Source organism: Sturnus vulgaris, chromosome Z, assembly GCF_052056855.1.
Source record: "Sturnus vulgaris isolate bStuVul1 chromosome Z, bStuVul1.hap1, whole genome shotgun sequence".
NCBI lineage: Eukaryota > Metazoa > Chordata > Aves > Passeriformes > Sturnidae > Sturnus > Sturnus vulgaris.
The window spans coordinates 79338962-79365125 of NC_142283.1; the positions used below are offsets into that span (position 1 = coordinate 79338962).

General features: G+C 45.0%; 1 protein-coding gene across 1 annotated transcript; it reads left to right on the plus strand.

Moving 5' to 3' along the window:
• Positions 1 to 5562: 5562 nt before the first annotated feature.
• On the plus strand, positions 5563 to 19389 carry LOC106865006 (urea transporter 2-like). Its single transcript, XM_014894827.2, has 8 exons — positions 5563 to 5728; positions 7670 to 7859; positions 8788 to 8916; positions 11849 to 12041; positions 13648 to 13795; positions 15273 to 15407; positions 16687 to 16736; positions 18720 to 19389. Exons 1-8 carry the CDS (start codon positions 5563 to 5565, stop codon positions 18987 to 18989), a joined length of 1281 nt encoding a protein of 426 aa, XP_014750313.2. The 3' UTR covers positions 18990 to 19389.
• The last annotated feature ends 6775 nt before the right edge of the window (positions 19390 to 26164 follow it).

Here is a 26164-nt window from a genome sequence, read left to right on the forward strand (position 1 = left end):
GTGCATGTGTGTGTGTATGACTGTGGGTGTGCAGACAAGCCAAATACAAATGGTGCCAGCTCAGCTTCTACCACAGACACCAATAAAATCCATTAAATAAACTCTGCCTCCACTGGCAGAGTGGGAGATATTGCTGCAGCAGAGGGGGAAAGAAGTAGCAAACTTTCACCTTGGAGCAAAGTATTGCATTACATAGTACAGAGACTGGGAAAGGAAAACACAGAAAGACTCCAAGACCACACTGTAAAAGACAATTATCTAAATGAGGATGTAAGAGTCATATTTAGCCCCATTAAACTACTCCAATTGCTAACTGTTGTAGTTGTGCTTGTAAAGATATCATAGAACTGCTGTGGGATGTGGCTTTATTTAATGTCTATAATAGGAAAAGAGGTCAGTTGAGCACCTTTTCTTTCCTTTTGGGTGTTTGTTTGGTTGTTTATTTTTTTCCCCACCCTATTTTAAAGGTCTGTGGCTAAGGGTTTTGTACTTATTCTCAGAAATGTGCTTGCATGCATCCTCAGCAATTGATCTGAAATGCCCTGCTTTATTCATTTGCTTTCAACATCACAGGTTGATCTCTGGTAGAGCCTCACTTGGTAAAGTCATTACGACTCAGCCAAGCGTTCTGCCACCATCCCAAAGTTTTTCCCTCTAGCTGTACATGGTATTTCTTCTCTATTCCTTTATGGCTTCTTATGAAAGAAATGTGCTTTTGCAAACCGTTTTTTTTTCAGCGCCCTTGTGAGGCCACGTCCCTTGAAGTCAATGCATTTCTGATGACTGTGCTTTCAGCACAGAAGGGGAAAGATAATTTATCCAGGCTTGGCCTCAGGTACCTCAGCACATGGCCAAGCTCCCAACACAAACAGCAGCCCTGTACACCCTTTGGCTCAAATATTACTTGTCACCCTTCACATGGGTCATGCACCATCTCACTGTTCTGACCAAAAAATTGGTGGTTTGGGGTTTTTTTAATCTGCATGAGGCCACCAGATCACTGAAGGCTTTGTGATGGTGCTATGCTGGGAACACTTTCTTTAGCAGCACAAGCCAAAGAGAAACCCAGAGCTTGACCTGGGAGGCTTTAAAAATGCACATCTCTGTGCTGTCAGCACCCTGTGCCTCAAAATCAGGCTGCAGCAGCTGTGTGCTGGGAGATGAGCAGGCACAGGTAGGTCTGGAGGTGAGTCCTAACCACCTGGCACTACCCTGCAGTCTGGAAAATGTTCTTAACAAGCAGGACTGCTCATTACCACACTGATGAATTGGTGTTTGCTAACAAAAGGCCCTTTCTCAAGGAATTCCTCATCAGCCCTAGGTGTGCCATAAGTGATTCAGGCTCTCATTAGCCTTAATTAGATAATTGTTCGAATGATTTCTCTGTTATTCATGCAGCCTGTACCACTGAGCACCAGCCCATCGATAGACTGACAGGTGTTCTCTGCAAAGGAGAGGTGTTTTTTTCCAGGGTGAAATGATCCTGCGGAGATCAATGTACCCATCACAACCCTTCAGGATCTTATCCAGCTGTTGCAGCCCCTTGGGCTGTTCTTCAATAGAGCCCCAAAATTCACCACTGCAGCACTGCAGAGCTTTTCAGCACCACCAAATTGCTCCTTTTTTTTTTTTTTTTTGCTACTTCTTTCCCCTCAAAATTTGGTAATTCTTCAGCCTTCTCCTCCAGCCATGTCCCAAGCTGCTTTGCCATTTGAGGAGGGTGAGTGTGCTCCATCCAAGATGAGATTTAGTTCCCTTCCAATCCATAAGGAGAAAGCAAGCAGGAATCATAAAAAGAGGCTAGTTTGGGGTTTTTTTCTCGGCCCCAGAACTTCAATGCCCAATTTGATATAGTTTATAGGCCTGTTGCAATGGCTCAGTGATTTAAAAGCACTAGCCTGGGACTACATATTCCACTTCCAAAAACTTCAAGATTGACCTTGGCAAAGTCTCTTAGGCTGGAACTTCTCTTGCCTGCAAAGAGACCTCTAAAATCTCAGCCACCAGGCTCCCTCTGCAGCCAGTGGAAAAAGAGAGGCAGAACACCCTTTTTTTTTCCTTTCTCACAACTCAGCTAGGTATGCTAGGAAAAAGAGATACCAATCACTCTCTGGAGATATGAGTTTCTCCAAACAGAGAGGACTTGACTGCAAAGGGATCTAATATGATGGCATTGCCCTTAACCCCCTACAGTTAAATGATGTAAGCAAGAGAAGAATTTTAAAAACACACAGGTCCCACACCTCAGTTTCAGAGGGAATTGAGCTGTGCAGTGTTGTAAGTACAGGGTTTAGAAGCTTTGATATCACGTTTCTGCTTTGTAAAACCCACAAGTAATTTTTCCTGGTGGGGTTTAAAATGAGCATAAGCTTTTCATGTGCTGTGATGACTTAGACACAGCCCCTTGGTATTTATTCTCCCTGCTGGTAAGAGCTGTACTGCACAGCTCGTAGTGGTTACTGTTCACAGCAAAGGGACCACTCACTTTTCTTTATTGATGCATCCCTAAAACTTCAAGACCATAAGACATGTTCCAGTCTCCTTTACACGGATCCAGTGCAGCTCCCTGAGCCTACCTCAGCCCTTGAAATCCTTTGGAAAACACTTCAGGGAGAACATGAGCAAATAAACAAAGCAGACAAAATGGAATAGGATCACAGAAGCATAGAATTGTTTAAGTTGGAAAAGCACTCCAAGATCATCAAGTCCAACAATAACCCAGCACTGCCAAGGCCACCACTAACCCATGTTCCCAAGCACCACATTCACACAGCTTTTGATCACTTTTAGGGATGATGATTCCACCACTGCCCTTGGCAGCTTGTTCCACTGTTACCAGATCAATTGCTAAATGTGATGTGAACCTCTGCAGGGAAAGCAACCTCAGTGACAGCCAGGTGCTGGCTTGGCATTGTTCTAGAATTTCTTCTCTTCATTTGCTGTTGGCTTCAGACCCTGTGTGCCTCCCAAAAATTACTGGGTGCCTCACTAGAGCACCCAGGTTGAGCTCTCAATAGGAATAGCAGGAAAATTCTTTGGCAGTTGTGGGCTCAGATGGCCTGACTTCCACCTGAAGTGTCCACAGCTACACCCAAGGAAATTATGCATCTTACAAAGCCCCAGTGCTCATGGAATGTAACCAGACAGAAATACCTGGTTTTCCAGTAGGAGCTGCTCTCTTCCTATTTCATAAGGATATAAATTCCCCATATATAACCACTGCAAGTTCCCTCAGCCTAGAGGACACATGGGAGGAGGAGAAGGGGAACTCCAGCTCAGTGTTCCCTACACCAAAGTCTGCCTGGCTAGCCACAAGGAATAGCCAAAAATAACAGCCACCAAGGCTGCCTTAAACTGAAACCAGGAACTGGACTCAGCTTCTAGCCAGAATGAGAATACAGATCAGAAAACAAAGAGGAATAATAAAACCACCCCCCTCTCTCTTCTTTTTCCTTATTTGCTCCTGCACTGAGCACAGCTTCGCAGAACCTCAAAACCTCCCTGCTAACAACCCCATGAAACACCTGGGCAAGGGCTGGAGCCCCTCTGCTCTGGAGCCAGCCTGGCACAGCTGGGGCTGCTCACCTGCACAAGAGAAGGCTCCAGGGAGAGCTCAGAGCCCCTGCCAGGGCCTGAAGGGGCTCCAGGAGAGCTGCAGAGGGACTGGGGACAAGGCAGGCAGGGACAGGGCAAGGGGGAATGATTTTAAACTGAAACCAGGGAGATTTAGATTAGATAAAAGGAAGAAAGTCTTGGCTGTGAGACTGTGGTACAGGTTGCCAGAGAAGCTGTGGCTGCCTCTGGATCCCTGGAAGTGTCCAAGGCCAGGTTGGATGGGCTTGGAGCAACCTGGGATAGTGGAAGGTGTCCCTGCCCATGGCAGGCTTTTAGGTTCCTCCCCACCTAAACCAATCCCTGATTGCCTGATTCAAGGTTTGCAGATGTCTATTCCTTGCACAACCACAATTCTTGAGGTTTTTTTTTGTTTTGGGATTTTTTGTTTTGTTTTTGGTTTTTGTTTTGTTTTGGGGTGGGGGTTTTTTGTTTGTTTTTGGGTTTGGTTTTTTTTTGGGGGGGGTGGTTTGTTTTAGACCATTTAATACCTTCTGCAATCCTCTTCCTTTAGGCTAAAAACAAATTGAGTGATGCTTAGGCTTTGTTAACACGGTTTCACACAGCAGCCCCTGCTGCCGGTGCAGCCCTGGCCAGGCTGGGGTGGAGGTCACCCCAAAAGCTCTCTCTGCCGTGGGGAAGAGCTGCAGAACTGCCGGCAGAGAGAGCCAGAGCACCGGGGAACAGGAGCGGTGTGCAGGCTGCGCTCAGCAAAGCGCTGCCAGGAGCAGGGAGAAACTGCCTTTCTGCTCAAGGACCTTCTTCTCAGCGCATTTACAGCCGCAGGTATTTTTGTCAGTGCTCCTCTCAGCAGATCAGCCTTTCCTGCAGCCAAGCATCCCTCCCTGCTGCTGCCACAGGCTGCAGTGCTGACAGCCAGCATCCCCGAGCCATCCACAAACAGGATCCCGCCGGAAGATGGTGCCCATATTCCACAAAACAGGGGGCAAGCCCTTCATAGCACAGTCCACTTTGGGGCAACACCTGGAAGAAACCCAGCCACCCGATATGAAAATCATCAGAGCAAATCCCACAGCTGATGCCAGGCTCCCTCCCAGGCAGCAGGGATGTAATTTTGAGGGTGTGACCTGCAGTGTAGCTCAGCAGGCTGCAGTGCAGTTTATTTGTGTATTTTCTCTTTAAGGTTTATATGGTAATAGGCTTTTTAATGAGCAAAGCCCTGAAACTGTAATTGGAAGATTAATAAACCCCTACTCCTGCTGAATATTCACTTGCTAACTAAGGAGCACACAGCCCTGAGCCAATGCTCTTGTCCTTGTCAAAAGCCACATGTGGATGCTGATTTCTGTGCAGTGCTTTGATGTTACCCCAGGTTGCTCTTGATGGTCTGTCGAAGGCAGATGTGGAATGAGGAGCATCATAGATTCCTGGTGATACACAAAAGCACCAACTCACAACATTAAAAAGGACACACTCTTCAGCCTCTCCTCTTGTATTTTCTTATCCTCTACTCTTTGCTGCTGTCCTGGCAATTTGCATTGCTTGCCTCCAGCTCACTGCTGGACAAACTTCAGCAGGTTCCCTTCTCAAAACCTGCCACAATAGCTACACTCAGCCAAGCATGTCCAGCACACAGGTGCTACTCAGTTTTTTGGCAGATGTCATATCTCATGTCCAACCAGCAGCTTGTCACAGGCTGCATCAGGAGCTGGAGCAAAGATGGGATGCTGCAAGGCACCCTTGCCTCATCTCTCTTTTCCCCTGCAGCTCTGTGTCTGTGCCACAGCCCCAAGACAGCAGAAGGGCACTGAGAGGAGACACCACTGCAGCACACACCTCTCCCAGCAGATCTCTTCTCCATAAACATCCCACCTTTGATAAAAGAGATCACCACTGGGTTCTGGAGGTTGTCAGAGCCCAACACAAAAGGTTTTTCTAACACCCTGTTTCTGTGATTTACAGTTACCCTTTACCATCACCCAAAAGAGGATGGAGCTTGGCGAGATTGTTGTGACTGAACATCCCAGTGAGAGGGAGATGTACAAGAAGGAAATGCCAAGAGCCCAGGACCTGCTGTGGAGAAGTGGAAACTGGATCCACCATAGTTTTGGATATCTCACGGGAGAAATGGAAGAATATGGAGAGTGGATGAAAAGTAAGCAGAAGGATGTGTTTGGGGATGTCCATATTGCCAACAGAACTTCCAATGAAGTGTGCTTCACCCCCTGAGGCAGAGCAGAAGCAGCATGGCTCAAGCTCATTGCAAACTCTGGCCTTTTAATTATCTCACTCTCAGGAAGGCAGTCTCACTGCATCCTCTGTCCATCACTATGGCAGCAGGCAAATTCAGCACAGTCCTAAGAAGTCTTTCACACTTAATCAGTTACAAGTCATTAGCATCAAGTCTCACACAGCAGTGGCCACAGTCACATGGCAGGGCTGGGGCTTGTGTCTCATTTGTAACTGCCTTGGATCAGCCACTGTCTCTCATCCACCTGTGGGCTGATGACAGGGAATTGCCTCCTGATAGAGGCAGAGGCCCTTGAGTTCCCAGCCTTGGGGGAGCAATATGCACTGAGAGGGTGTTACAATGCCATAAGATAGAAGCCAAGACTGATCTCAAAGGTTCACTGTCCAGACAGGAGCAATGCATGAGCAGACAGTCCAACCTGCCTGTAATTACTGGGGGGGAGGCTTTGAGAGGCTGTGCAAGACTGTGGGTCCTCTGTCAAGGCTAGGGTTGTTAGCAGTGCACCTCCATCAATGTGAGAGAAATAGGAGACATCCATTTACAGACAGGCCAGTGTGATCTTCAGACACAGGGGAATATCTCCTCCTGTTTCCTTTTTTCTTCAGTGGTCTCTGCTTTGTAGACAGCTTTTCTTACTCAGTGTTCTGGAAAGCTTTGGCCACTGTCCTCTGGTTATATGTGAATTTTTACAGCTAATACTTGTGTCTGAAACTAAGTGTACCGCTCATACCTGTTGCATAGCTCAGCACCAAATATTAGTTAAAATAAATTCAGACAAGCGTGGTCATTTTCCTCTAAGGAAGCCCTTCCTCCTCCTCCTTCTCCTCCTTGTTTCTCCTCCTTAACCCTGCCTGGAAGGAGTTCTTAGGAATAAGTCATTGCACATATTCAGAAAATACCCTTACACTGCATGAACAATCAAATTAAGACATTGATTTCAAATCCTGAAGAAGAGAAAAGCTGCATATGCACACTGCATGAACATCTGAACATCTTGTACCTGCAAGCAGCTCCCCTTTCCCATCCATTCTCCCTTGCATCATCCTTTAATAACACACAGCAGTTCAGAAATGGTTGCAGTTTTCCCAGAAGAGAGGCAGAAGAAAAACTCAAGTCAATTTGCAGTAGGAGAACCAGCAGCAAAAAGTTATTGCAGTGCCCTCATCCCACCTTCCCCCTGCACTCACCTGAGGGATCTGTGCTGGTGTCTGTTTACTCTGCCTAGGTTCAATAACCTTCTCTAAAGAGCAATAACTCTTTGTCCTCTGGAAATGCCTCTTTGCCCTGAGTACAGTCCAAGCTATAATTACTGCTTTCCAATTTAGGTTCTTTAGCTCTTAAAATACCTTTCAGAAACCTTTAACCCCATCTCCTATATACACCATACCTCCATGTTCAGGGTTGCTGATTTTCTTCCTAAAACATCAAAATTGCTTCCTTTTCATATTTCCCTATATAAGTACAAAGTATTTTCAGAGTTCCCCTCTGCATTTGAATTATACACCAAAAAAGTCTGTCTCCTTATTGAATTTATAGCAGAGTCTAAAGTGATCTACCATGCAAGTAATCCTTTGACTATTCTCTGACCATTATAAATAAATTATTTGTTTGTCTGTCCCTCCATGAATTTTACAGCAGTGCCCAGTCCATCCTTATTAATTCTCAAGTGCCTGATGCAAAATATGCAGAGACAACAATCAATCAGAGACTTGTTTTACAGAACTGCTAATATTCCACCTGTGCTCTGTGCCCAGAAAGGGGCTGCAGAGATTGTGCCTTGTTAAAAAAAAAAATAAAAAATAAAAAAAAACATTTTCAACAGTGTTTTGCCTTGATCTCCCCCAGACAAACCCTTAATCATTCAGCTGGTGGACTGGATCTTGCGAGGGACCTCCCAGGTGATGTTTGTCAACAACCCTCTCAGCGGGCTGATAATTTTGGTGGGGCTTTTCATCCAGAGCCCCTGGTGGATGCTCACAGGCTGCACTGGAACCACTGTGTCCACGTTAACCGCGCTGGCCCTCAGCCAGGACAGGTAGGTGGCACCTTGTGCCCTGGATTAAAACTGATGCTTCTGATAGAATTCAGAGCCTACTCGGAAAGCCTGCTCCTTGTTAGAGACACAAGACTCAGGTGAAGACAGAGCTGTGGCCCAAGAAGAGCTGGCCTGTCCCTGTGGCTGTGTGTCCTCCTGAAAACAGGCAGTTCTTTCTCCCTGATGGCCACCCTCACAACCACGCAGGCCCTTTGAGTCACAACCACCCCCCTCCATCGTCCAGCAGTCCCCAAACTTTCCCTTTCCACACTGCAAGGCAGTACATCAGTAATCTCACTGCTTTTTCATGCCTTCCACCAAGGGCAGGTCATTTACAAATTGTATTTTTGTTTGTCCCAGTGGCGGGGCCTGTCTCACTCCTAAGGCAGGCTTGGCCTCCCTGGAACTGCTCTGGGCCACCCTGGGCAGGCTCCTTAGCCACACCAGAGGGGAAAGAAGGATTCAAATCTTAGTAATAATTTTTGCTTCCCTTTAGTTATTGGAGCTTTTGTTGAAAACAGAGCCCTGCAACTTTTCAAGTCTTATGTTAAAGCCCACCCGCCCCTGCCCAGCTCAGGACACATAAAAGGGGCCCGGGACAGTGTTATCTTATAAAAAAACACAAAAAAACCCAAAAAACCAAACAAACAAAAAAATAAAAAAATTTAAAAAATTTTTTAAATAAATAAAAAAAAAAAGCCTTTCCCAAATTTTTTTATCTTTACATATACATTTCACAAAAACACATCAACTTTCTCATTAGCCTAGCAATGTATCAATTTTTTAAAAAATCCAGCTCTAATTAATCCTTGTCAAACACAAAAGAAACTACCCAAATCTCACCAAATGAAACATTTCAAAAAACGTTTTCAAGCCACCACGGCCACCTTCAGCAAAGCTTTTTGCCTGTCACTTGTTTTGGTCACAGGTCATCCATCGCAGCTGGGCTGCACGGCTACAACGGGATGCTGGTGGGCCTGCTCATGGCTGTCTACTCGGACAAAGGGGACTACTACTGGTGGCTTCTCCCCCCTGTGGCAGTGATATCTGCAGCCTGGTAAGTGCCCTGCCCCTCCTAGGGACAATTCTCAAAGGATGGGTCTGGCTACAAACAGCTCAGACACACTGAGGGCCCCCCTGCCCTACACCAGTGACTGTCGTGGGTTGTCTTCTTTTCCAGGGTTGGGATTAAATGAGTGAGATGGGATTTCTTGTTTGGACTCAGATGTTTGTTAGTTCTTGTCTATATTACAGTATCACAAACCATGAGTTTTACAGCACGTCAGGCTAACAAACTAAAAAAAATCGGGTTTTTTGGGGTTTTTTTAGCTCTATCTCTCTCTCTCTCTCCACAAGGCCTTTTAAGGGTGAACTGCTCAATTACAAAATACCACCTAAATTATTTTTACTTTTAATCCAATAACCAACCATCTGGACTTTTTTACCCAAACACACAATATCACCTAGACCATGAAGAAGAAGGTGAAAAAGAAAGACTAGCCTTCACCCTAAAACCTCCATCTTGCTTTATATATATTACTATATTCTAAAACCTTTAAGTCAAAGTTTTCCACCATGTGTCATTACACACTTCTATTCAAACTCCACCCCCATGATCCCAGTTCTAGCACTCGATTTTGGAAGCCTTCTCCAGGGCCTCAGGTCAAATGCAGTGTTCTCCTGGGCGTCAGTGCCTGTCACACTGAAAGTCAAAAATTCTCAGTGACCAGGGCTCCTTCCAACAAGATTGATGGCACTGGAGGGTTGTGCTCGCCAGCACACAGAGCTTGTGGGGCTCATGGAGGGCACAGAAAAACTGATTATAGCCCACAGGTAAAGCAGCCCCACCCAAATCCTCTGGAAATGGCCCTCAGCAGCAAAACATGCACCGGTTGCAGCTCATTGCACCCAAAACCAAAATGCTCCTTCCTCATCCAGAACCAGCCCTGTGCTCATCCCGGGGCTGAATCCAATATTCCCCTTCTCAGATGTGCAACCACTCATGAGCAAAATTAATTCCTCCAAGTAGCTCCAAAGGACAGGCTGTGTCCTTCCAGGATTAAATTCTGCCATTTTTACATATGGATCTGAACAGCACTGCAGAATCTGTTTAACAGCCTTAACTGAAATTAATTTAATAGTCACATTTTAATCACTGTAAGCAGTAAGATGCAAGCCATTATTGGATTTTCACTGCTTTTAAGATCAGATTTGTTTTATATTTCATTTCTTTAGTCATTCTCAGCAAAGGTCATTTTATAACAATCTCTCAAAACCCAAGATATGTTGCAAGAATGTTTAGTTTGTCTTATCTGCCAGAATTCCTTGAGGCCTTTTGTTCAAAATTTTCTTTATTGTTTAGTTCACAAGTCTTGAGGGTAGAGCTGAAATATTTTAAAATCAGACACTTCAGTGATTTTTTTAACCGATACTTTGACTTTCAGCTATAGAAGTCAGCATTTGTTTAACTGTTTCCTTTTTTCCTGATAAGATGTGCAAGTGACAGAAGCTTTGTATTTCAGCACAGAAATTAGGACACCATTTTCACTGAAATACTGATTTTTATTTTTTTTTCTACAGCTGCAAGCAAAGAAATCTGTAAACTCCTTTGGGAACCAAACTTGTCAAAAAAAGAATAGGCTTCACGTGAGATTACACAGGGAGAACAAAGCATTTTTCCCACTGATAGTGTCTATACAGCAGGGCACAAGATGTTGCTTTTGAAATGTCACATAATTTGGATGGGATCGTTTTTTATTATAACCAGCTTAATGACCTTCTAGGGCTCAAATGCAGTTCCTCGAAAAATTAAAATGTTTAAATTTATTTTTTGTAAGCCGCAATGTTCGTTGCTACTTGGAGTAGACCATAAGAGCTATTCAGCTCACCTGCAGCAGAAGAGCTCAGCTGGAAGGAGAACACAGGTCATTTGCACCAAGGTCTGGCCATTCTTATCCTGGATTTCTCATCCTTGAGCTTTCTAGGACCCATAAAAATCAGATATTGCCCAATATGCTCCCATAATGTCCTTCGTGTAAGACACACACTTCAGGTAGAAATCAGGCAGTCTGGAAATGTCCTGATAAAAGCAGATCAAGCAAAGATTATATCCCAGGTTCTACAGACAAGAACTTTGGATAAGGCCATGATGTTTCAAAGTTTATATGCTTTTTGTGTTCTGACTCTAGGCTGTCTAAACTCATATACTTTACATGCTAAAAATATTGAATCAAGCTATTTAAAAACAAGTCTCAGTTTTCAGTAAACACTGTATGATTTTGGATGTTACCTGGGCAGCACAAAATTACATCAGTCAAGGTCTGAGTGAAGTCTGGTACCAACACCTTTCCCATCTGTGCCACACTGGTGGCTTCATCTTACAGTCTGCTGGGCCTCATAGTCCCCAAAAATAGTGTCTAACATAGTAAATATTTCCATTTTTCTTAATGAAAGGTTTTCCACCGTCTTTGGTCATGTCTTCTGCTTTATTTCTCTTCCAGAGCCATCTCCTGATACCCTTCAAACTGTTTAAACAAGAACAAAACAAAACAAAGGCCCAAAAAAGCAAACTGCATAATTTCCAACTCTTTTCTGTCACCTCCAGACAGCAGCTTTTTTAGGCCATCTAAAGTTCTCCACAGTCCTTCACATGGCATCCCCAAAATTTCCTTTTCTGATTCTTGTTCAAATTTTAAACTGAATAATAAGCCAGATTGCCTGTCTCTGTTCATGCCCAAATGCTGTATTGGAATCCATACGTGGATGTGAGATTATTTTTTTCAGAAAGATGAACAGCTTTCTACAACTCTTTATTTGATGCAGATTAAGATATTAAGGTATTCCCCACCTGACATTGCTACAAGGAATTGTACTGGCCTTTATTTGCCAAAATTACCACTTTGTGACCAAAGAGGCAGGCTGTCTCATCACTATAAATTTATTATTTATCACTATAAAGTTATTAATTGTATTTCTTCTCCTGTTCTCAGCCCAGTCCTGTCCAGTGCTTTGGGATCCATCTTCAGCAAGTGGGACCTTCCTGTTTTCACTCTGCCCTTCAACATTGCAGTGACCCTGTACCTGGCAGCCACAGGACACTACAACCCCTTCTTCCCCACAACTCTCATCAAGCCCATAGCTGCAGTGCCCAATATCACCTGGTCTGACATCAATGTGCCACTGGTAAGCTTCACACCAACAGGTTTATAGTATTTCACTAAGAAGGTGTGCACGAAGGCATTCACCTCTGGGTAACACTTTCAGCTGGGTCAGAATGGCTCAGGAGCAATTCACAGAGGTACATGGCTTGGTTCAGTGCAAACAGAGCAATGCACAGAATCCTCAGGGATGGCCCTGGTTGATCCAGCAGAAAGGCTGGTAGAGCCTGAGGGAGGAGAGAACATGAGCCTCTCATTCCACTCAAACTCAGGTTGTCCCAAAACTAGTCTTAAGAGTACATCATGGATATCTGGATATGGCCTCTTGCTGTCCAGATATGGTTAAAAAACATCAGCAACACAGTCAGTGTCAATAGGAAAGCTCAGAGGGAGCATCAGTATTTCAAAGTGACAGAAACTCATTTGTACCCAGTCCCCTCATGTGTAGCTCTGGAGGGTCGCCTTCCCGAAGGAGAACAGGGTAATGGATCCAGAGGGTTGTGGTCAATGGCTCAGGGTCCCAGGGGACATCAGGGACACGTGCTGTCCCTCAGGGGTCCATATGGACACCAGTGTTATTGAAAATCTTCATTGATGACACAGGCAGAGGGATCAGGGGCACCCTCAGTGAATTTGCAGGTGGCACCAAGCTGGGAGGTGCAGCTGGCACACCTGGAGGCTGGGATGGCATCCAGAGGGACCTGGCCAGGCTGGAGAAGTGGCCCATGGGAATCTCATGGGGTTTAACCAGGCCAGGTGCTGGAGCTGCACCTGAGTCAGGGCAGCCCCTGGGGTCGATCCAGGCTGGGGATGAGCAGAGGGAGCAGCCCTGGGAGAAGGAGCTGGGGGTGCTGTGGGTGAGAGCTGGACCTGCCCCAGCCTGAACCCCCCTGCCCTGGGCTGATCCCCCAGCGTGGGCAGCAGGGCAGGGGGGATTGTGCCCCTGTGCTCAGGTGAGAGCCCACCTGCAGAGCTGCCTCCAGCCCTGGGCTCCAACAGCACAAGGACGTGCAGCTGCTGGAGTGAATCCACAGGAGGCACCAAGGGGATCAGAGGGATGGAGCAGCTCTGCTGAGGGGAAAGGCTGAGAGAACGGGGATTGTTCAGCCTAGAAAGGGAGAAGGCTTTGGGGTGACCTAAAACAGGCCTTCCAGTACCAGGAGAGATTGTGTAGGAAAGGTGGAGGGACACTACTTATAAGAGGCTGGAGAGACATTTGAAGGCATTCCCCCCAAAGAAAAACTGCTTCATTTTGAAAGGGAGTAGGTTTAGATTTGGTATTAGGAAATAACTCTTCCCTGTGAGGGTGGGCAGGCCCTGGCACAGGGTGCCCAGAGCAGCTGTGGCTGCCCCTGGATCCCTGGCAGTGTCCAAGGCCAGGTTGGACAAGACTTGTAACAGCCTGGGACAGTGGAAGGTGTTCCTGCCCATGGCAGGGGGTGGAACGAGGTGATCTCTAAGGTCCCTTCCAATTCAAACCATTCTAGGATTCTGTGAGTACTCAGAGTCCAACTCAGAGTCAGGGTTTCTTCCTTCCCTTTTCAGCCACTAGCTTGGACAAAATATCTGCTGTGTCCCTCAGGGCACAGACAATAAATAAATAACAAGCCTTTTTATGCAATCTGCTGCAGCTCTTGCAATCCATCCCAGTTGGTATTGGCCAAGTCTATGGTTGTGGAAACCCCTGGACTGGAGGCATTTTCCTTGTGGCTCTGCTCATCTCCTCCCCACTGATTTTTTTACATGCTGCAATTGGATCCACCGTGGGGATGTTTGCAGGTAAGAAATACTGACCAATCATTTTTGCTACCAAGATATCTTGATACAGGCTGGATTCTTTAAAGTTCAGACTTTAAAGTTGCATCAGCTTGGCAGTAGTTGGGGCAGCACTCTCATTTTCCAAAATGTCTCCAAATTTGAAAGCTCCTAGTAAAGGTCACACAACAGTCACACAGCGCAGTGCGGGCAAGAACAGAAGCAGGTTTTCTCTAAACTTTGTAATTTTTGTTAGATTTGCAACTCAGCCAGGTAGTTTGTTCCACCTTACTTAACCTTCTAGCCACTGGATATGACAAATCCCATGGAGAGCATGAGGAAACCTAGATAAAGGCTTTCAGAACTAAATTATTGCTACGACAATTGTTTTAAATGATGACCATAAGCAAAGGTCTGCCTCAGAACTAATCAGTCCAGGAAGAGAAACAGACTTTTCTGGGATGCAGTTGGCTCAATCCTGCTGTGGATTTGTCAAAATACCAAAAAGAATGCCACTAAAAATGTTCTGTCTCTCCACTAACCAGAGAGAAACAATATTGAAAGAAGCAGACCCTTGAAGTTAGACAACATTAATGGCACTTAAGTGACCAATTTTAGCAAATATTGATGATGAATAAATGTAGTCTGATTCTTGGGAAAAGGCAGTGATCCAACAAGTTCTCTGTGCTCTGAAGCACTTTGTACAAGAGGTATCTGTCTTATATTCATGATTTTAAATAAAACTGCCCACAATTTGTATGGCTAAGAGCATATGGCAGGTCTTGTACAGGTGTGACATTCAATCTGGAAAGGAAAGGTCAGTGGAAAGTTCCTGGGGACAAGCATGGTGATAAAACAGAGGACAGATGAGGACAATATAGCAGGAAATACATAAATATTACAAGCGTCAGGAAAGTGGCCTGTGCACTACATATTGACCTTTCTTTTTCACTGGTACTCCTGAAGCTTGTGAGAAATCCTGCAGAAGTTTCTGAGAAGTCAGATTTGGGGCAGACCCCCAGCTCCCATCCCCATGGAGAATTTCCACTGCACAGGTGAAATGACCACCTATATCTCACAAATGTCACTAGGAAAAAATGGAAAACTCTGCTTGCTCCCACAAGACATGCAGTTGTGCCTCTAATATTCAAAACTGGGGTATGTATGAGGTTTAACAGTGTGTGTGAGCACAGCTTTCTGCAAAAACACCCAGGTGAGAAGGTTCTCCCACACTCTGGCTGGATCCTCCACCACTGTGTGTAGCTACAACACACTCAGTGAATACACTGGGAGTTTTGTCTGGATTAAACCTTTGAGACTGGGCCAAATTCCGCTGCAGGGATATTATCAGAGCTCCAAAATAAAGAGCATCCTTTGACATCCTCCCTTTTCTGTATGTGTGAGAACAGACAAATCTTGATGTTATGAGGAAGAGACGACAGATTCCTCCGGCAGGTTCCTGTCATGCCTGACCCTCACAGCCTTGCCCTTTGTCTCGCAGCCCTGAGCATTGCATCCCCATTTGACAGCATCTACCTTGGCTTACACAACTACAACTGTGCCCTGGCCTGCATTGCCATCGGGGGCATGTTCTACGCCCTGACCTGGCAGACGCACCTGCTGTCCCTTGCCTGTGGTGAGTATCTTTTATATAAAGGAAGACAAAAATCCTGTGGTGAGTATCTTTTATATAAAGGAAGATAAAAATTTGTTCAGGTGGGCAGCTCATGGGGAGCACAGGTTTAGAGCCAACTCTGTCTGTCCCAAAAGTAGGTACTGTACAAGAGCTGTTTCTCTGGTGGCATCAGCATTGGGCTTGATTGTGGGAGTGCAGAAAGAATAGCATGAGAGCCTGACAAGGTGGAAACATCTAGAAAAGGTGGAAGTTCTGCTTGTGAAATGAGCACAAATTAATCCATGAGCATGTTTAACAAAGTAGCGACTCAACAAAAACATAGAAGCAGCCTTTTCATAATTGTGTCACTGAGGAAAATGTGTCATAAGAAGGGAGCTGTTGCACCAGGTCAGTTTAAAATCCATCTACCCAAAGACCCTCATGTCCAACAGCAGCCAAAATCAGCCACTATGGCAACAGTTTAAGAAATTTCCCTTAAAGACATTCCTCTGAATATATGCCCAGGCTCCAGTTATCTTTATCTCAGTGTCATGAGCACAGTTTCTGGATTTCTCAGCAGCTTTTCCTTCCTTGACATAGCCCCTGGGTGCCTCACCTTGCCTCCTGTTCCTGCCATCCCTGGGGTCCTGGGGCAAGGAGACTTCTTGGTAATTGGTTCTGGTATGAAGCCACAGGGCAGAGAACTTCTGAAGTCCAGTTTCAGAATGCTGGAGAATTCCTGCAATTCCCACTGCATGTGGGTCAGTCATGACAAATAAAAATAAATTAAAGATAAAAGAAATGCCACCATCACTTCATCTTGACAAAAACATGTTCTTCATTCACCATCCATCTCTACAGAGCAGATAGGACAAAATGTAATCACAGAATCATTTGTGCTGGAAAACATCTCCAAGATCCTAAAGTCCAACTCTTCCCCCAGCACTGCCCAGGCCACTACTGACCCATGTCCCCAAATGCCACATCCACATGGCTTTTAAATCCCTCCAGGGATGAGGACTGCTCTACTGCCTAGGGCAGCTCTGCCAGGGTGGCACAACACTTTCTGGGAAGAAATCTTCCCCTAATATTCAACCTAAATCTCCCCTGGAGCAACTTGAGGCCATTTTCTCTGGGGACATCTCAGCTAATTGTTGAATTCCAGCAGTGATCCTCACATTAGGTAGCTGGGAGGATATTATGCTATGCTTTTGGACAACGTTGCTGGCTTTTATATTTTCTTTGGAGAACTGAACAATATTTTTCTCATTCTGAGCCCTCTTTGATCTTCTCTTCTCAGCATTATTTTGTGCTTACTCCGGAGCAGCTCTTGCTAATGCCCTCTCTGTGGTAAGTGTGGGGTTTTGTGTTTTACCTAATTTTTAAATTTTTTTTTAACTGCATCTTGATTTGCTCACATATAATGTTGAAGGAAATATCTCAAAATTCTCCATGTCAGCTTTGACAACACTGAAATGAGAATGTTGCAGCCAGTTGGCACGTCTTGTACAAGCCCTGTGTCAGCTGAATTGTGCCCCTGAAGACTTTATATCTGATAATAAGATTTCAAGACCTTTGGAGCATGTTATCCACAACAGGGTTGTGTATGTATATGTGAGTTACAGCAACAGCATATGGTTTGAGAATAAATACTTAGCTGAACCTTATCTTTCAGCAATTCCAAATTATCTAAATTTTCATTTTCTTCTTTCAAGGTCTTTATCCAACCATGCCCACAGATATTACTGAAGTTTGAACTGGGTATGAGAACTAAAATGAGGGGGAGACAGTTCTCTTTTGTACAAAGTTATTATATTTGGACAAATCAAGAAAGGAGTGAAGACAGAAATGCCAGGCTCTGTTTCTTCTTTAAGATCTGAGAGATTAAAGCAAAACCATATTTTAATTAAATTGATTTATTAACTTAAAAGAAAAAAAAGATTAGAACTAGCAGCTTTGTGCACTGAATGTTTTCATCTGGCACCCTCTCAGTACTATGTAGATCCCTGCATATGGGCTGCTTTAAGCACACCTGCTTTTGGGAAGCATCAGGAAAAAGGACATCTACTTTTTACCCCTGTGATCTGGCTTTTGGAAGACCTCAATTCAGGTCCAGAGGTGAGGGAACAGAGAGGGCTGAGGGTTGGATGTGATGCCAGTGTCACAGAGTCACTGGGGAGAGTGAATATGCGTGAATGATACTCTCCATGTTTTACAGAGGAGAGAGGGTAGAATTTGGCTCTTTTATTAGAGAATTCAAGTGTCTGCGTGTGACCTGGGTGTCTGGGCTTTCACTGCAGTCATCCGAGCCCTGGAGCCTGATTCAGTTGCTTCAATGCTGGTGCCAGGCTCCACTCAGCACCAGAATTGAAGCTGCACCTCTGGCAGGACTGATGTCTGCAGCGTTGTAACAGTGGTGGCGTTTTTGCACCGTTTAATTAGTGGTTTGTCTGGAGTCTCTTCTGCCTTCATTCAGAGGCAGGATTAAAAAATACACGAAGGAAATGAATTTTCTTGTATTCAGGCTTGGTTGTTTATTAAGTCTTATCAAAAGTACAGAAAATTCTGCTTTTTTTAGCTACCAGCTAAAAGTGAGCAAAACGGAGAGAGATCCAGCTAGCTACAAGCTTAAAGCTAAACAGTCCAATAGAGAATTAACATCTCTATTATTTATACTTTTAACCCAATAACCAAACTCCTGTGCCCCGCAGTGCAGCACTAACTGTCCAACTAGAAACTACTGCCTGAAATCATGAAGAAGAAGGAAGATAAGCACTGAAAGACACAACACCCAAAATCCTCCATCTTGTCCCAGACCTATTACTATATTGTAAAAAACTCAAATTTAAAACCCTTCGCCATGTGAAAGCACACACTTCTATTAAACTACACACCCGTGATTTTAACTCCATCACTCAAATTTGGAAACCTTCTCCAAGGCCTCAGGTCAAAAGCAGTGTTCTCCAAGGGGGTCAGTGCCAGAAAGCACAGAAAGCTGAAATGTTTCTGGGATCCAGCAATGTCAGATGCTATGTGCAGCCTCACACACTCCAGGTGGGAAACATGCCTCAGCGTGGGCAGCTGGATCTACATCTGGTAGCCACGGTGTCTCCAGGGAAAGCCAGACCCTCCCAGCTTCCCAAATGCAAGAATTTAGCAGTAGGCAGACATAGGTTGAGGTGTTAGGGCATGGGTTGGATTCGATGATCTTGAAGTTCTCTTCCAATCTGTGAATTCTGTGAGTTCTCTGAGTTCTGTCAACTCTGTGAATAAGCAAAGAGACCAGAAAGTGGTACCAAAGTGCATCCCTGTGTGTGTTCTGTCCCCCCCCAGCTCGGGCTGCCAGTGTGCACCTGGCCCTTCTGCCTCTCAGCGCTGTTCTTCCTGCTGATCACGTCCGAAAACCCGGCCCTCTACAGAATGCCCCTCTGCAAAGTCACCCACCCAGAAGCCAACAGGATCTACTACCTGAGAATGAAGAGAAGGGCATCAGAGAGCAAGAGGGAAGAGCAGAAGAGGAAGGAGCAGAAACCCTCTGACAGCCCAAATTTAAGCTCTGGGGGTACCCCACTGTGCACCCCCAAGAGCCGCCACGCTCATTGATGCCGGGCACACACAGCTGTGCACCTTGGGGGTAGTTTGGGGGCAGCTTTTCAAACCTCACTCAGGCACAGCACAGCCACAAACACCACTTTTGCCAGCAGTCTGCAGGCTTGGGGATTCAGCATTGCACACCAGGGAAATCACGGTTTGCCCTTGAGCTAAGCTTTCCAAAAAGCACTCAGGTAACATAATAACAGCTGCCTTATCAATCCACTGGCTGGTAACTTGAAAGTCACCTCTTATCAATAATAATTATAAGAATAGGCAGAAGAACATTAAAGCTGACAAGAGGCTGCATTTAATTTCAGAGGTGTAATTTAACAAAATAAATATGCTGAGAAGGCATTGGTGTCTAATAATAATAAATAATGTAAGAACTAAGTCAAGAGCTGCACTTCAAATTAAGAGCATGTATATTTGAAAGGGAAATAAATAGACTGTTCTCTTCCTTTCTTGTGTGCCATCAATGTCTAACCCTTTTAATACCTCTTAACAGCTACAACACACACAGGTAAATATTCTTACAGAGCACATCCTGTAGCACTTTTGGTGCCATCTCCTGGCTCCTCATTAAGTGCCAAGGCAATGAATATATATGCTTTAATCAGACTAGAAGAGTGACAAGCTAGCAATGATCAAACATTCTTCTTTTCCTTGAATAATTTTCTGTCTTAAAAATAGAAGATCTCTCTCTCCTGCTGACTGCAGGATAGCAAGTCTGAATCCCTACACACATCCAGTGAGAAATAAAAAACTTCATGAAAAGAATGGGATAAACATTTACTGCTGGTGGCAGTTCTTTCTCTCCCTTTCCTAGAAGAGCAGATCCTTTCCGTTAAACCAAGAAAAATTAACAAGACAAAGGTTACAGGACAGTTACCACTGCCACTTTATGCCTCCTCGATGTCCTTATAACAGGGAAGCTCCAACTGCCCTAAGGAAGATTTTCTCAGGAGCCTTTTCCAAAACCTCTGTGAAGGAAGCCTGACAGAGAGGCTTTCTCACTCTAAAGTTGTTTTACGAGGTCAGTTTAAAATGACAGACCCAAGGGAGGTGAAGATTTAAAATCCAAAGGGACTGTGCAACCACAAACACTCAGGTGAGATGCTGTCCTCTCTGCCTCATGATTCAGGGCTGCTTTGCAGATCCATGTGAGTATTTTTGAACAGGTGGGATCCCAGGTCCAAAAAACACTTTTTTAAAAAGGTGAGCCTGGGTGCTGCTCATGGGATTATTTGTGCCTTTATCTCCAAAAATCCAGCAGCAGACCAGCGTCTGCCACCCCTCTAAATGTCTCCAAGAAACAGCATCCAAGATTGCATTCACCCTGGGAGACAAAAACACGGTGTTGTTTATGTTCAGAATTTTTTTTAACAGGGGAGGCCATTCCAGGAATTTTGGTAAAATGTAGGTCCTACTTCGTCTCCTCTCTGCCAAGACATCCTTTGAGCCATGATATCAAACCAACGCTAGCACAAAAACAGTCTCCTGTGGTCCCTACAAACTGCAAGATCAGAGACTTCCCCCTGTTGCTGCTGCTGTAGAGAGACAAAGAAAGGCAGAATAACACAAAAGGTGACACACCACTGTCTGAAGACCTTCCCTCTGCAGCAGTCAATGAAATATGAAGCACACAGAAACTAGGAGAGCTTATTCATGAACAGTTTCATTTAGCTCATGCACAGAGTTAGAGAAATATTTGAATAGTAGCAATGCAAAGTTACTGGAAAAAGTACTGCAAAATAATGCTGGAACCATATATGTGAAGAAAAACCCCAACTCAATTAGTTATACCCAGCATATTGTTTGTTTTCCTAAAAATAACAGTGAATCCCAGGCACAATATGGCTATTGGAAAGGATTTGTCATGTAAGTGCCACAGCAGGCATTAATTCCTCAGCCACAAGAAAATCCATCCTGAAATCAATTAGTAAAGCAATTTCTAGAGTTGAAGCCTTCCATAAAAAGTAGAGTATAAACAGCTTTTTTAAGTCTCTAGCTAATCAAAAGATTTGAGTAACTATAGCCAGCACTAATAATTCTTGAAAACAGGCAAGACAAATCAAGTGTCTCCTGCAAGGGAACAGCAGACAATAAAAGCACTAACTGAAGCTATCAGTGGTAGCCCAGCAGTCTGATACCTAGAGAGTTCCATAAAAATTTTCATTAAGAGAGATAAAACGTACAGTTTTCAGTGGGACTAATAATTTTGAGACAGCTCCCAGAGATCTAACATAAAACAAATATGACTATTAAAGGAGGGGGGGGAAAAGTGTCTTCAATGGTTAGAGCCATCACTCCACCCAGCTCACCTTCACCTTAAGTAGTATTAAATAAATGTTCCTGTACAAACCAGCACCTGGCCTAGCCATAGCACATGCAAAAACCAACCTCCTAAAAATTTGCCTTAAAAAATAAAAGAGCAGAAGAGACTAAGCAAAGTGAAGGAATTGCAAGAGAGCTTCCTAGAATGAAGACAATTTATGTGGAGCTCAATGTAAAAAATAGTATGTACACGATGCACTTTCAAGAAAGATGCTTACTTCATTGCTCCAAATATTATTTTTCTTACTCTTGTATTTGCTTCATAACCCATAAAAGGGAAAAAAAAAAGGGCACCTTTGCTCTTTGAAAGGAGGTTCTCAACTCTTCTCCCGTAGACATAAGTGCTTCTGTTGATAAGAACAGTCACAGAACTCAGACAGAAAAAGCTGGGACAAACCGTTTAGATGTCCTGGATTGGGAATTGGTGGCTCCAGGATGACTTACCTGTTAATGACTCCTCATGTGGAGGGAAGGGATTTGTTTTCCCAGTGGAGATTTGAAGCAGAGGTCAGAGCCATGCTGCCACCTGCACTGGAGCATCCTCACTGATGAAGCACAAAGTTTCCCTCCTGATTCACAGAAGCATGGAATCCTTTAGACTGGAGGATCCTGCTAGGATCTTTGAGTCCAACCACTCCCCCAGCCCTGCTAAACTTGCCACTAACCCATGTCCCCAAGTGCCACATCCATATGGTATTTAAATCCTTCCAGGGATGGGGACTCCATCACTGCCTCGGGCAGCCTGTGAGTGTTTCACAGCCCTTTCCATAATGAATTTTTTCCTGCTATCCAGTCAAACTGGTTTCTATAGTCTGATCTTTGGGACCTAATCACCTCCTCACAGGGGTCAAGAGCTGATGGGAAGAGCAGCACAGAGGGAGACCACAAGAGGAGGTGGTGACACCTGGGAGGACACCCAAGGTTGCAGACCTGGAAAACCCGATGCTGTACCTCCACAAAGTGATGGGGAGAAGTGGCTGCAGCACTGCATGGCACTCACAGGCCAGGCAGAGCACAGTGGGTTAAATCTGATGAACAGATTTCCCTGTTGGCCTCTACTCTCAAGCAACCAGAGCTGCTTTGCAGCAGAACCTGGGCCCTACTCCCTGTTCCATCAAACACTGCAGTGAGCTTAAAATAAATATTGTCCCTTTTTTCAGCCCTTCTGCAATGTGACATCTCTTCCTCCCACACCTGCAAGCAATCAGTGCAGACAGGGGCCTGAAATCATCAGATACAGGGAGAGTTGCATCTCTCCCCAGCACCTAGGCTGCTGGCACAGGGTGCCAGTCTGCTTTCCAGCAGGCACCAGAAAATACCAGGAAGGGCTCTGTGTTTCAGAGGGGCACTCCAGCAACATGGGACTTTCCTACAAGCTGAAAAACCCAGAACTTCAAAACTTGTCAGAATAAGATAATTCCTAAAAATATCCAGCTGCTGGGGAGTTGCTCTGTGCCCTGCCCATGCCAGACATCTCCAGTCTGCAATGACAGACGTATTGCCCAACACTGCAGAATGATTTGGGTTTTCTGTAGATCACCTTTGCCAGGGTTGCAGAAATATCACCACTCTGAGGGGGAGACCTGTTTGCTGAACGCTGTTCCCTCACTCCCTCTTCCTCTCCGTCAGTTTTAATTTGGGAGATGGAAGTAGTTCAAACAGGAAACAAGACCTTGATTGCAGTTGATTTTACAGTTCTCAGGGGGTGTTTTACAAACTCCAACAGCTGTTGCCACAGCTGGAATTCACACGTCCCAGGGGTGGGATAAGATGTGGGATGGCTCTGTGGGAAGCAAAGGTTTCTTCCACCACGTTTTACCTGGCAATGAGTTTTGGTTCCTCTGACTTCTCATTCATCAGCTCCTGAGTGCGCTCAGCAACCTCTGTGCACTCAAGAGCTTAAGGTCTCATAGAACTGCATCCACACATCCACCTTCGGGGGAAGCTTTTTGCAGACAGTCAAGGCAGACACAAATCCCTGCTCCCAAAATGTGCATCTTCACACAGCACAGCAGGGTTGAAGCACCAAGAGTGGGCAGAAACCCTTCCAAAAACATCCAACTACATCACCACTCAAAATGCACAGTTCTTGGGGCTGTTTAGCACATCCCAGCCCCTGCAAATTAAACTGTGCTGTGCACTGAATTGCAAAAGGCAAGGGCAGAGAGACAGAGGCATCCTTGACCTGTGCAGCTTAGGATGGTCTGGAATCTTTTTCCCCCTGCACACCCTGTCCTGTACCTGACACTGCTTTTCCACACTTCTCTCATCTCAACCAAGTGCTGACAGGTCTGTTGTTCTGTCTTCCAAAATCTCTGCTCTGCAGAACCACTTAGCCAGAAATCAGGTAGAGATTTCCTGTCTTTGGAGAAAACAAAAAAGTCAGAGGTGATGACAAACTGTCAGCCAGCAATGGTTTCTTACTGTAGCCAAGTGAGCTTAATTCACTTGTGCAAATTAAATCACATTTAGGACATTTTGCCCTTGCAGAAGCTGAGTTATCCAATAGATATGACTTTTTTTTTTTTAAATTTTGCCTACCCGAAAATGTGCATCTTTACAGCAAGTGGATTTATACTTCTTTATGTTTGTGCACAAAAATGTCGCTCTGTAGTGCTAATTGCAAAATCCTGTAACCACACAGAGCTAGAGTAATTCTCCCTCTATCCATTGCACTATTAATTTTCAGTTGTTTCTAATGTCTGATGGTTCATTCCTGGATGCTACCAGTCCTCTTTCTCTTGTTGATCAGCAACCCGTGCTATGTACAGCATCTTCCACTTCTAGTGTGAGCTACTTGGCAAGAAGGTAGTAATCACTGGGATTTATAGGCTGAAAGAGCTTCTTGTTGAAAGAATAATAGTATTCTGCTCTATGTTAAGGCCTAACACATACATCTCCTACAACATACAGGTTTGTGACAATGGGTTATTTCCTTGGAAGCAGCCATACCTAGGGTGAGACTCACAGCCCTACCATCAGGGCAAGGGAAGCAAAAAGAGCAGGGAACTTTATTAAGCTGAGAGTAGATGCAGGGAAGTGAATTTATTCTCAAACGTGAATGAGGAAGCAGAAAAACACTTTGCCTTGTGTCATAAAAAGTGGCAGGTTTGGCCAGCTCTGTCATATCTAACAGGATCCTGCTGCATTGAGGTAGGTTTAGAAAAAGAGCCTTCTTGAATCTGGGCTTTTCCTTGGAGCCAGGAGAACAGGAGAGGGGTCAGAAGCTGAAATTAAAAATTTCCCACTTGTTCTGAAATACAGCAATACAGTCGACCTCAGGCTTCCAAAGCCCTCCAGTATTTCAGATTGTTTCAATATAATGGTTAGACTCAATCATCTCAAAGTTCTTCTCTGAACTATTCTATAATGCTATGATTCTAATGTGGATGATCCAGTCTGCCATGCTAGAGATGACCAGGAAAACAGCCTCAAGGTTCAGACTCAGGCATGAACCAGAGATATTTTCTCTCTCTCAGCTCCTGAGTCCCAGGATTTGTGACTCAATCTCATTACCACAAGCAACCAGACCAGCCTGGAGAGATGTCCATTGCTGGTAGGAAAAATGATCCAGCTGACTGGAAAAAGGGAAGGGGACACAAAAGCAAGCAAAGAGAACCAGCCAGAACAATGCACTGGGCTTTTCTTTGACCTGTATTTCATTGGGTTTCATGACTCACATGACTGTCTGGTCCTTCCTGGAGCCTCAGACACATTTCCTGACCTGGACACCATGGGCACCTTGGCACTGGTGATAGGGATGGTTCCAGAGAGCTGGTCCTCATCACCAAGCTGCTGAACCACCACTGCAGTCTTTGGCATGTATTGGCCATGGCTAACTGGTGCCTTTCCAAAAATGTCTCTGCTCCAAGTAGCAACAACAGTTTTGAACAAATACCTTGAAAAACTTGCAGCTGAAATTGAGGAGTTGTTTTCTACCCCAGCACTCAGAGCACCAGCCTGCAGGAAGAGAGTCTGCACCTCTCTCTGAAGTTGCCACTTGTTTTGCCATGACAGAGAAGAGCTTTTTTTACACACTACTGTAGCTGTAAGACAACTACAACCTTCTCTCCACATATTCCTGCCCCACTCCTATCCCGGGATACAAAGGCTGTTGCTCCTAATCAATAAGCTGGTTTCCAGATATCACTTATGCACTCTTGGAGGTGCATGGACCCAGAAGGTGAGTAATGAGAGCATGTCAGGGTGGACAGAAAGGACAGAGGGTCTCCAGAGCAGGTAGGAAGAGGAGGGAAGTGATGTGCATGCATAAGCAGAACTGGTAATTTTGGGAGCATACATCATCAAGAGCAGTTCACAGAGCAGCAGATGGGCTCAGAGCACAAGGAGTTTGGACTATGCCAGGGCGAGGGAACTGCTGTCTGTGAGCCCTCTGAAACTGGAGATCTGAATATTTGCTGCTGTTTCCACAGCTGCACACGTGGCTGTGCTGGAGTCACACCACGAGAGGGAGACGGACACCAGAGCAGACTGTGCTCCAGGGCTCACCCAGCACATCCCACTGCCCCACATGGGAATGACAAACTGCAGCTTCCTCTAGACAATCTTCACCGGCCAAAATGCAAGCATAGAAGCATCCCACAACAGCTCAGCTGTTGGGTATCTCTGTATAAACCCAAAACTATTGGCCTCAGCAAACAAGTCCAAGATTGTGACAGACCCTGTGGTGCTCTGTGCTGAAACAGATTTTTCCACTCTTCACTCACTCGTAAAAACAAGATGATGAAAAGCAAAGTGGCCACAGATGTTGATGTGGGCTGACTTGCTCCTCCAGGAACCCTGCCTGTGGGACAGGTCAGGCCACAGCTGGCCAGAGGAGCTGTGTCCTC

Excerpts from the sequence above, each read along its gene's own strand:
- LOC106865006 (XM_014894827.2), top strand. The coding sequence starts at position 5,563 with ATGGAGCTTGGCGAGATTGTTGTGACTGAACATCCCAGTGAGAGGGAG. Across the intron at positions 7,860-8,787 it reads CTGGCCCTCAGCCAGGACAG|GTCATCCATCGCAGCTGGGC; the intron begins GTAGGTGGCACC and ends TTTTGGTCACAG. Across the intron at positions 8,917-11,848 it reads GCAGTGATATCTGCAGCCTG|CCCAGTCCTGTCCAGTGCTT; the intron begins GTAAGTGCCCTG and ends TCCTGTTCTCAG.